This window comes from Sinocyclocheilus grahami, unplaced genomic scaffold (assembly GCF_001515645.1).
Source record: "Sinocyclocheilus grahami isolate Dianchi unplaced genomic scaffold, SAMN03320097.WGS_v1.1 scaffold1160.1, whole genome shotgun sequence".
NCBI lineage: Eukaryota > Metazoa > Chordata > Actinopteri > Cypriniformes > Cyprinidae > Sinocyclocheilus > Sinocyclocheilus grahami.
Window position 1 is genome coordinate 259651 of NW_015506339.1, and position 12534 is coordinate 272184.

At 36.4% G+C, this 12534-nt stretch overlaps 1 protein-coding gene across 1 annotated transcript; it reads left to right on the forward strand.

Moving 5' to 3' along the window:
- Positions 1–1515: 1515 nt before the first annotated feature.
- LOC107567459 (torsin-4A-like) lies at positions 1516–4951 on the forward strand. Its single transcript, XM_016253139.1, has 2 exons — positions 1516–1834; positions 4136–4951. The coding sequence occupies exons 1-2, from the start codon at positions 1517–1519 to the stop codon at positions 4949–4951; spliced, it is 1134 nt and encodes a 377-aa protein (XP_016108625.1). The 5' UTR covers position 1516.
- Positions 4952–12534: the final 7583 nt, after the last annotated feature.

The window sequence follows — 12534 nt, forward strand, 5'->3', positions numbered from 1 at the left end:
ACGCCGTTCACTTGCAGAACGCAAGCTACATGTGCAAATAGATAAAGTACATTAAAATAAACAAAGCAAATATTTTCCCAAAAATCTGCAAATTTCACAAAAACAAAATTGAAGTGGAAAGACTGAAAAAAATCTTCTAAAATGTACTCCATTGATCTTTGTTTTAATTACAGCTTTGAAAAATAACCTTTTAAACTCATCACACACTCACATACTGTATGAGAACATAGCCCCCCCCCCCCTCTCTCTCTCTCTTTCTGCCCAGACTTGTGGAAGACGAGGAAATACTCTTCAGATAATATGCCTGAAGTAATACACAAGAGAGCACTGTCGAAAAATTTAGTGAGAAATATGTTTGCACATTCCCTACATGTATACGTGTGGATCTTGAGTAAATAGAAACTAGATTACTATATGTTTTCTGAAGAAAATATTAGTTGTGTTTGATCATGCAAAAGATGCCACAATTATGCGGATGCGTTTTAGGTCATTATGAGGCTGGTTTTTCATCTTGCCAGGCAAGATGTTTTTATGTCAGATGCTTAAAAATTATAATTATGAACGAATTGTTGTTTTAGTATACTATTATTCCTGTAGTAATATTTGTCACTTATTTTTAGATTTTCCATTTTTATTTAGTAATTTTGTTGTTTTTGTCTTTTTTTTTTACTTTTTTCAGTTTTTATTTATCATAGTTTTTTGTTCACATTTATTCCAGTTTTAGATTTGAGTAATTTTAGTACTAATCAAAAATTTTAATTTTGTTTTAGTTTACTTTTCAATTATTATAATTTTTTTTATTAACCCTGAACCTGAGATGTAGCAGAGCTTACCTCGAATATAATTTAAACAATTTATATTGTCATGGCACATTCCTTGGTTATTTCTCAACATAAATGAAGATTTGTTTGATGCTCGTTCCTTTTGCTCAGTTTACAGGCACAAATCAGCATGTATTATATTTTATATGACTTGTAACATTTGCTTAATAATATTACATGCATGGTGATTCATAACCACACATTTTTTTGTCAATACTGTCAATAAACTCTCTAAATTATAGCCTGTATCAGAAATGTGCTTTTAATGTGAGCATAATTTAATATTAGAACTTTCTCAATGACCTTAAAAAGCCTTGAAAAGCGAAAACTATTTATGAGCCACTATTTAGACTTTAAAAGAGCAATTAGGTTGATTTAGGGCCATAATGCTCTTTGCTTTACACTTTTCTTGCCTCAGGTTCATGCTCTACATCCACATACACACACACGTCTATTATTGCCAAATCCAGCTCTTAATTACCTCTAATTATCAAGCATTTGCCAAGATACAGCAAAATGCAAGACTGTTTAAAGTAAGTCACGCTACCTACCGTGACCTCTGGCAGAACTGCATGACCTTTGAGGAGCTCTATGCTATAAAACACAAACCTAATGTGAAAAACTATAACATACGTAGACATTTCGTTTGCTTCTCTCAGTTTCCCAGGCCGATGGTGGACTGTGAAGAGGTTTCAATGGATGCTCAGGTGGAAAAGGAGAGAGGAGATGAGGAGAAGGAAGGTGGGCAAAGCACGTCTATCCTCTCTCCACAGCTGAAAGCCATGATCCGGATCAAGAAGAAGTACCTAAAGAGATCTAATTCAGTCAGGTTGAGCACTAACTCGGCTGTGTCTGATGGGAGTTTGCACCCTAAGAGTCCCCAGACCAGGAAGTCCAAGCGCAGGAAGTCCCGTGTGCTGTTCCCAAATGACGCTTTGATATTTAAGCCAAAGAAAGAGCGCAGCGGGGCGAAACCTTTCCTGCTGCTCTTCAGCGTGATCGTCTTCATCCAGGTAATTCTGCCTGATCTTTTCCTTGAGTGTCATTTCTGTGCCAGAACTGATTGTTTTTAAAGAGGTTTCCTCCCATCTACCATTGGTTTGTCCTCTTTTTACCAGACATGTCATAGTGGGGATTTTAAATATTCCCGACTATGACAGAAATATTTTAAAACACATGACGGCAGCAGCTAAATGAACTCAGAAGTCTACAGAAACATTTTGTATGCCAATTTACAGAAAGATGCAACCAAACTTATGAAAGTGACTACCCATACTAGGAATTAGTGCTCTGCGTTTAACCCATCCAAAGTGCACACACACAGCAGTGAACACACACCCGGAGCAGTGGGCAGCCATGTTTTTGCTGCGGCGCCTGGGGAGCAGTTGGGGGTTCGGTGCCTTGCTCAAGGGCACCTCAGTCGTGGTATTGAAGGTGGGAGAGAGCGCTGTACATTCACTCCCCCCACCTACAATTCCTGCCGGACTTGAGACTCGAACGCGCAACCTTTGGGTTACGAGTCCGACTCTCTAACCATTAGGCCACAACTTTCCTCTTATTGGGAGATCCTTCATCATGCAGCAAGATAATGACCCAAAACATACCAAAGCAACAAAGGAGTTCATCAGGGGCAAGAAGTGGAAAGTTTTAGACTGGCCAAGTCGATCTCCAGACTTAAACCCTATAGAGTATGCATTTTACCTGCTAAAAAAAGAGACTGGAGGGAGTAACCCCCCAAAACTGAAAGAAGCTGTGGTGAAAGCCTGGAAAAGCATGACAAAAGAAGAATGCAAACGTTTGGTGATGTCAATGGGTCACAGGCTTGATGCAGTTATTGCAAGCAAAGGATTTGTAACTAAATATTAAGTCTAATTCACTTTAATCTAGTTTAAGTCCGTCTGTTACAATACTTTTGGTCACATGACCAATGGGTGGTTTCAAACAAAAGGTGCTATCTTCTAAGTTGGGTTTATCAGATGCAGATGAAAATACCTGAAAATAAAAGCTGAAATGTTGATCTCTTGTCTCATATTCATCTTTTGATGTCAAACCCAAATGTTTTCAGTCTACAGCAAAAATAAAGGAATTGGCCTCACTGTTCCAATACTTTTGGAGGGGAGTGTATATATGAATATTATTTAACTATTATATATATATATATATGAAGAGTTCATTTGCAAAAACATAACTTTTTCACTGTGCATTCCAATTAATCTCAATCAAACTTGAGTTGGGTTATTTTGATTAGGCAAAAAAAATAACAAAAAATTACAGCTAACTAAAACAATAAAACACAATAAAAACATGATTACATCAAAAAAACATGATTTTTGAACATTTCAAAAAAGGAAGTTATCTGTTTTTGCAAATAAACTCTTCATATGAATGTTTGTTTTTGTTAAGTAAAATATAAATATTAGAATATTAAAAACCTAAACTTACAAATTTGAGAAACTTTAGAAATTTCACAGAAATAATAACTACAATTACTAAAATAAAAACGGAAATAAAAATAAATTAAAGCTAAATGGGAAGAAAAGAAAATTAATAATTACTAAGAAAATTTAAATATTAAATATTCAAAAGTGATTCAAAATACTACTGAATATTTTAATAGTATATATATATATATACGTATATATTCTCCAAACATTCATTTTTGCCATTAATTGTACTATTCCAGTGAGATTTTTGTATGCACAATGAGTTTGACAGCCAACGTACGGTCCACAAAAATCCACAAGTACTGCCTTAAAACAATGTTTTGAAGAAAAATCTAGCATTACTGAGACTTTTGCACAATATGTTCTTTTACAGGTTCTATCTTTCACAAAAAGAAACTTGAGAAAAAAAGAAAAATTGCTGTTGTAATATTATAACAATGCAATTTTGTGAAAGTGAAAGTGAAATTGACGTGACATGTGGCCAAGTATGGTTACCCATACTAGGAATTAGTGCTCTGCGTTTAACCCATCCTAAGTGCACACACACAGCACTGAACACACACACACACCGTGAACACACACCCGGAGCAGTGGGCAGTCATTTATGCTGCGGCGCCCGGGGGGCAGTTGGGGGTTCGGTGTCTTGCTCAAGGGCACCTCAGTCGTGGTATTGAAGGTGGAAGAGAGCGCTGTACATTCACTCCCCCCACCTACAATTCCTACAAATAACCTTTGGGTTACGAGTCGACTCTCTAACCATTAGGCCACGACTTCCCCATTTTTTTCATAACAACGTTAAAATTATTTAATATAACTGTGTATTTACATGCATAACTTATTGTTAAAAAGATTCTGTTCCTGTTCTCCCAGGTCTACAACGCTATTGAGAATCTGGACGACCATGTGTTGAAGTACGATCTCGAGGGTTTGGAGAGGTCGCTGCACAGGGAGGTGTTTGGCCAGCCGGAGGCGCTAGAGGAGCTGATGGAGCATCTGAACGATTACCTGTCCACTTATGCCCACCAGCAACCCCTCGCCCTGTCTTTGCACGGGGCATCCGGCGTTGGGAAGAGCCACCTGGGTCGCCTGCTGGCACGCCACTTCCGCTCCATGGTCGACGACAAGCTAGTGGTGCATTATTTATCCAAACACCACTGCCCCCTACAGGACGCGGTGCAACTCTGCGCCTCCAAACTATCTCAGCGTATATCAGAGGTAGTGGCTCGAGCCGAGGAAGAGGAGCAGATTCCCTTCTTCATCCTGGACGAGGTGGAACTGATGCCGTCTCCGCTGCTGGACATCCTGCAGACGTTTCTTCAGTCCAATCAGACCAATGAGTTTCTGAACGTGGTTTACGTTTTTCTCAGCAGTCTGGGGCAAAGGGTGATCACAGCTCATGTTCTTCAAAACGCCTCCACCGCCGGGGCCCATAAACCGCTCCGACGGGCCCTGTCTCTAATCCATCCTCTATGGATGGAGCCCGCGGTCGAACTCATCCCTCTTTCCCTGCTGGAGCGGGAACACGTCATACAGTGCTTTCTAGAGGAAATGACCCTCGAAGGGTTTTTCCCCGACCTCAGTCATGTAGAGAGACTGGCGGATGAACTGGCCTATCACACTGCAGCTGTAAGACAGTACGCACAAACTGGATGCAGACAAGTAGTGGGAAAAGTGAACCTGCTTTGAGAGAGCTTCCGAAAATGTGCAATATTCTCATTATTCAGCAATTTTTTTAGCCATCTCAAAATAACATTTTAGTGACATACACTACACCGAAATAATACTTTTATTCAGCAAGGATGCACTAAACTGATGAAAAGTGACAGTGAAGATGTTTATAATGTTTCAGAATAGTTCTATTTCAAATAAATGCTGTTCTTTTGAACTGTCTATTCATCAAAGATGATGACGTGAAAATAAACGTCACATTTTTCACAATATTAATCAGCACAACTGTTTTCCACATTGATAATAATAAGAAAGCGCAGCAATGATTTCTGAAGGATCATGTGACACTGAAGACTGGAGTAATGGACAAACTTGTGAGATGGACACAGAAAAATGTGTACAATTTTTACCACCAGTACATTTAAAGAATCTTTGAAAGAATTATATGTACAAAATCTTGTCTTTTTTTGTCTGAGTGCAATTTTTTAAATGTTTGTCTTTATTATATTGTTGAATTTTACAGGTATACAGGTATGTGACGTGAAGCTGATATGACAATAAATGTAACAACAACGACAACTGGAGTAAAGGCTGCTGAAAATTCAGCTTTTCATCACAGGAATGAATTACATTTTTTTTTTTTTTTTTTTTTTTTTTATTGCAATATTAACATTACACAGCAGTGAAATTCATGTTTAGCTCTTGTGGCACTTAAAAATTGGTATTTTGTATAATTCAATTTTATAATGTATAATTCATGTCTTTTTATAAAGCATTTCTTAAAAAAAAATTGTAAAGAATCAATTCAATACAAATACTGACAATATTTGTGTCAAATATTGATTTCCATGTAGAAAATAATTGAGAGATGGTCCTCAATATCAGATATTCAGAGAATGATCAACAATTAATAATGCAATGCAATAATAATGCAGTTGATGCTTTTGAATTCTCAGAAGATGAACTTCTGGTCACATGTTACAGAGAGTTTGCTCTATATAAACAGTGTTTTACGTCACACTGATTTCTGGCGCTGTACCAGAGCACGCTCACAAAATGGCGGCGGCAGCGGAGCCTGGTCACAAAATGGCGGCCACACTAGAGCACGCTCACAAGATGGCGTATGAACTAATTCCCTTGTCTGAAGTGTTTCCCCTGATGGGGATCGCTTGTTGTTGTGTTTGGGCTGCATACACCTCCACAGAACTCCCAGAGGCGGCAGCATCCTCTATCGGGTCTCCAGAGTCGGCGGCTGAAGCTACAGTATCTCTTGAGGTAGTGGTGCTCGCTGCTGTGTTCCCCGAAGCGATGGTGGGTGTTTTTGCCCGCCATATACCTGTTTGCCATTGTTCGACCCTGCCTGTTATACCACGTCTCTTTAATAAAAGCTTGCAGATGGATCCACACGTCTCACGTCTCGTCAGCCCCATCACAGAAGCTTTATGTCACCATCACAATGAAGATAAAATATTGTATATACTGTACTTTCACACAGACCAGGTCAGTAAGCGTTTCTATCATAGTTGTATTGTGCCTGTATTTTTGAACCAGTGTGGATTTTAATGGTTATTTCTGGATATACATGACATTTTAAGTGTCTTGCGATATTTGTCATTTGAGGGATGAAGGAAGATTATTTATTGCTGTTGCTAATCAACATTAGCCCACAAATATTGCCATTAAGTTATTAAACCCAAACCAGTTTTTTAAAAAATGAATCACTTTGAGTTTCAAAATGAAACAAACAGGACAACGAACTGCAAAATTACTTTCTTAAAGTGACTGTTATCCATAATGCAGCCTTGAGGAAGAAGCATTTGTGAAGAGAACCATCAAATCACATTTAATCTGGCTGCTTGTTGCAGCATTGAAATATTTAAATTGTGTTTTACTGTATATAGAAGCATATAAAACTGCATTAACTTTCTCTGCCATGTGTTTGTGGTGTGCGCTGCTGTTTTTGCTTGCTTGTTGTTTGGGTTTGTTTCCTCCGCTGTGATTGGCAGGTTGATCTTGATTTCGCCCTTGTGTGTATACTGTATGTGTGTGAGAGACAGAGGCCTGGTTACCACCACAAATCATTTTTGGGTCCCAATTACAAAGCCCATACCTGCCTACAGCCCTCAATGCTGAACATAACAAGACTGACTTTTAATCACTTCGAGACACGGCCGAAAAGCGAATGTCACGCTATCACCACACATGCCCATGCTTTCCATGAGCAATATCTTCCATGTGGAGAAAATGTCTTGAAATATGAGTAATTCTGACTGCACCAGCAAAGGATTTGCAGTGAATTCATTTAGATATTCATGGCTTTTCCACTATGCATGGAGTATTTTTAACAGTCATTTTAATGCAATCCTGAAATGATTCACACTGCTCATATTAGCCTGTTTTTAAGACTAATTTTAGGTGTAATTTACCATTGGCACCACAATTCAGTGTTAGCATTAATCCAGGGTTAAATTTGTGGTAAATTAACGAAAAAGTGCTATGCCGAGGTATAGCATGGTTTCAGATACATCTGCAATTTTTAGCATAATTTTGTCAGTTTTGTCCGTCTGATTCAATAAATGTAATTTTTGATGTATAAATATTTGCTTTTTAATGTTCTATTGTATTGTAATATTTGTGCATATATATATTTTTTAAGTATTATATATTGTATTAATATATAAACAGTATTGAAAACATGCCTTGATAATTATTAACTAGATTTTTACTATACTTTACTGTACTTATCTCAAATAAATAAGAAAATATACATTTTGATGTTAAATCGACTATTGTTTTTGTTCACTAATGTTATTCAATTATATTTAATTATTTAAAATATATATATATTATATTTATATATTATATATATTGCCATAACACCCTGCCCTAATTCTGCATAGTTACTTTCATTTCTTTTTCACTGCACACTTTTCTTATTGCAATTCAAGCACGTGCCATGGGCAGGTTAAATAACCTCAGTATGAATGCTGAGACATGCATAATCTTGACAGCAGCATTTACAGTCAGTTCAATTATGTGTTTTGAACTTTCTGGTAAATCAGTGTGGTTCAAAATAGTTACAAGTGTGGAAAAGGCCAATGGAGTTGCTGGAGGGGTCAAATTTTCACGTCTCTCACAAACTGACAGTACAGCAAAAAGTACAGCAGCACCACAACCGATTTAGAGTTTGCAAAGAAGCATCCAGTGTGTCATTTGGCAACATAAGAGAAAAACTGAAAGGTAACAGGTCAAGCGTGAAGGTTTGATTGTGCACCTGATCTCTAGATCGCGTGCAGCTATTGTGAACAAAGAGTTAATATCCGAGGGAAGGTGGAAACGAGGGCCAGTACATTCCTCCGTTTTGTGGTTCAGCCCAATGCCAGACTAACTTTGTATAGCTGCCAGCAATTTTACTGCAACAGGATCTTTCAGCGCTCCAGAACCTTCCACTGCTGCATTAATGTGCATTATACAATAGATTTGCTGCTTTATTAAATTGATGTTAAATATGAAGTCTTTAGCGTTGCAGATTGCAGTAGAAACAGGAAAACAGAGTGAAGCAACCCGGATAAAAACATACAAAATATCCTATTAAATCAGGAACTGAAAACACACTGCACTAAAAAAAAAAAACTGAAATTGGACTCCTGCTTTTGCAGAGCCCGAGTTTCACCCAGAGTGATGCAAATCACAGGCCTATTAACATTAATTTTACCTCCTGTGTGGAAATGATATCAATCAGCGCTCCAGAACCTTCCACTGCTGCATTAATGTGCATTATACAATAGATTTGCTGCTTTATTAAATTGATGTTAAATATGAAGTCTTTAGCGTTGCAGATTGCAGTAGAAACAGGAAAACAGAGTGAAGCAACCCGGATAAAAACATACAAAATATCCTATTAAATCAGGAACTGAAAACACACTGCACTAAAAAAATTTGTTTTTTGCAGAGCCCGAGTTTCACCCAGAGTGATGCAAATCACAGGCCTATTAACATCAATTTTACCTCCTGTGTGGAAATGATATCATTTTCCTGGCATACACTTACTGCAGAATGAACTCTATCATTTTACTAAATCAATCATCACTATTATTATTGCTTACGGTAAGTGATTTAAACAAACTCTTTGGCATTTGTCCTGCACCATATATGCTACACTCTTAGAAAAAAGGTACAAAAGTTGTCAATGGGGTGATACAAATTTCAAAAGGTACACCTTTAATCCCTAAAATGTACATTTGAGGTACAAATATGCACTTTTAGGGATAAATAAGGTAAAAGGCACATTCAAAAAGTCACTGTGCACCTCTGTACCTTATTCTTCTCCATAAAAGGTGCAAATTAGTACCTCAGATGTACATTTTAATACTAAAATAGTGAAATTTAGTAACTTTTGACAGGGTACCACCCCATTGACAGCGTTGGTACCTTTTTTCTGACTGTATACAGATGTGAATGATTTGTGACTAGGATTTGATTTTGATCTGCCACACTACAAAAGGTGAAAAAATGCCACATACGAGCACAGAAAGAGCCCCTCAAGCCATATTTAGGGACAAGAATATCATATAGAGACTAGGGTTGGGCTCTTTTAACTTAGGCCAGGAAGAAACCACCTAGCAACCACCCAGAACCACATAGCAACACTCTAAAAAGACTACCTTAGCTATTGCAAAACAATGTTTTGACGACGACAAACAGCTCCATAGCAGTGATAAGAACCACCCAGTTGTTCACAGAATATGTAAACATCTAGTTTATTTTGTGATTGATCACCTTGACACAAACTCATTCTGTTTATATTCAGCAGGGTGTTTATAAGACTATGTACTGTACCATAATCAACCTGTTGACTGGACATGCCGGTACTGAGCTTCAATATATAAATTAGTCATTTTATATATAAATTAGAAATATTTCATTTATAATATAATACATAAATTAATATATTTGTGACCCTGGACCACAAAACCAGTCATAAGGGTCCATTTTTTTTAAATTGAGATCTCTACATCATCTGAAAGCTGAATAAATCAGCTTTCCATTGATGTTTGTGATGATAGGACAATATTTGGCCGAGATACAACTATTTGAAAATCTGGAATCTGAGGGTGCAAAAAAACTAAAATATTGAGAAAATCGCCTTTAAAGTTGTTCAAATGTAGTTCTTAGCAATGCATATTACTAATCAAAAATTAAGGTTTGATATATGGTAGAAAATTGACAAAATATCCGCATGGAACATGATTTTAATATAATTAATATACTTTTTTAATAACCTTAAAAACCAAAGTTTGACATTTTAAATATAGATAAAACCTGTCAAATTAAATACAATCATTCAATCATATTAATACAGTACATTGTTTATTATTTGCATGGATTTTTTAAAAAGTGTAATTTAGTACAACTGTAGACAGTTCAATATAGAATCTAAGAATCTCACCATGAATTTTATAATCTTTATTTTAGCTATAAAAGCAATATCAAGGGGTATAATTGCACTATTCGGCCGTAGTTTGCTATGTCCATCGCCGAGGAGATCCTAAATGTTTTAAGGACTTAAGAGTTTGTACATGACCTATGTGAAAGTTCATTTGTGAGTGATGCAGCAGCTACTATATAAACACGCCTCCACAAACAGCCGGTCACGAAGTGGAAATCATTCACAACGACATCATCTAAAAGATAGCGTGACCCCATCACTCTCCCAAAAAATACATCTGGGTAAACACTAATTGCACATTTTGGATGTTTGTGTGGGTGGTGATTATAAAGACTGTTATAAGGTTCAAAGAGTCTGTAATCTCTGATGCGCATCAGTCATCAGTGCCATCTGCACGCTTTTGTGCAGGAGCCTGGCTTTTCTTCTATAGCTGTGTTTAATATTAGTAACCATAAACACCCATAGATTCTCCAGGTGAGTGAATTGTCAGTTTTCTTGGCAACAGAGGAACAAATGAGCATCTATGAGGAGTTCTTTGAAGGCCAGAGCCTATAATAATCCTGTGTGGAATGTAAAACGAAACATTCTCCTTCAGGTGTTCCCTGAGATCTCAGAAACGCCCAGGATGTTCTGTCTGCTTTCGTTGTGCCTCAGGCTGCTCACTACCATTTAGAAGCCTGTAATATTATCACTGGGGACTTTAAGTAACATTTTCGGAGAAACGTCTTCAAACTGCTCAAAATAGCACCAGCAGCAGATGTGGATACTGTTTCACTTCATGTATCACTTTTTGACGTCTCCAGACTGATTAAAATACCATGAGGTAGAAGTCTGTTGGACAGAATTATTGCAAATATACGCTACAGTTTGGGATCAGTAAGATTTTTTTTAGAGGAAATTACAGTATTATTATTTTTTAGCAAGGATCAATTAAATTGATCGAAGGTGAAAGTAAAGTCACTATAGATCTATTTATCTATCTATCTATCTATCTATCATCTTCTATCTATCTATCTATCTATCTATCTATCTATCTATCTATCTATCTATCATTTCTTGTTTTTGTTTCCTCACATTTTGCATCGTGTAGCAATTTTGTAGTTTAATTTTTTTAATTAAGTGTTTATATATTCTTTGAGCCATCACATTACTATTACATAAAACTGCCAACTTTTTATCATTTTATGTATACATTTTTATATATTTTATATATTTTTATATACACACACACACACACACACACACACACAGATATGCATGTATATCTGTGTGTGTGTGTGTGTGTGTGTGTGTGTCTGCTAGTCAATGATAAAATGTTTAATCGTGATTAATCTCATGATGTTCTGCAATTAATTGTGATTAATCGCATTGTTATGCACAAAATTCAATAATGAATTCAAAAGTATTGTATTGTCCACTTTTTTCATTTAAAAGTACTGCTATATGAACAAAAGTGCAATAACATTTGGTTTGCAAACACTTTAAACAAATAAGGTGCTTTTATTTACAGCTGTATTCCTTTTACATAGTAGCAATTCAAATATTTATTGTAAATCTCAATTTATACCATTAATGTAATCAAATTAAATATAAAACCAAAACTATTTGCCACTGCCAGGGCATTAAAGTTTTTATCAAAAATATTTTATAGTTTGTTATAGAAAAACAAGTTATGCTCAGAGTCCAGAGCCTCGATCATAACATTATAACAGGCACCTTCCGAGTAGAGACCTGCACTATTTTTTTAATGAGAGGTAGCGCAATCTGAGCGGGCAGCACAAATCGTCAGAACACCGGCCCTGGCTCAGTTGGAAGAGGTGGGCCAGAGCGCGGTTCATTTGGACTCGGGCGCGGTACGCGTGTATGAGCGCTAATATATATATATATATATATATATATATATATATATATGCTGCTGAGTGCTAAGTGCTGTCAAATCGATTAATTGCAATTAACCGCATAGCAAAATTAAAGTTTGTGTTTACATAATATATGTGTACTGTGTATATTTATATGTATATCTAAATACACACACATACATAAGAAATATTTACATGTGTGTGTGTGTGTGTGTGTGTGTGTGTGAATTCATACATATTTTTAGTATATATAAATAAAATATACATTACATATATTTCTTAAATATATAATA

Bases quoted from the DNA above. Each gene is read 5' to 3' on its own strand.
- LOC107567459 (XM_016253139.1), top strand. From the start codon at position 1,517: ATGGATGCTCAGGTGGAAAAGGAGAGAGGAGATGAGGAGAAGGAAGGT. The intron at 1,835-4,135 runs GTAATTCTGCCT...CTGTTCTCCCAG, and splicing joins GCGTGATCGTCTTCATCCAG to GTCTACAACGCTATTGAGAA.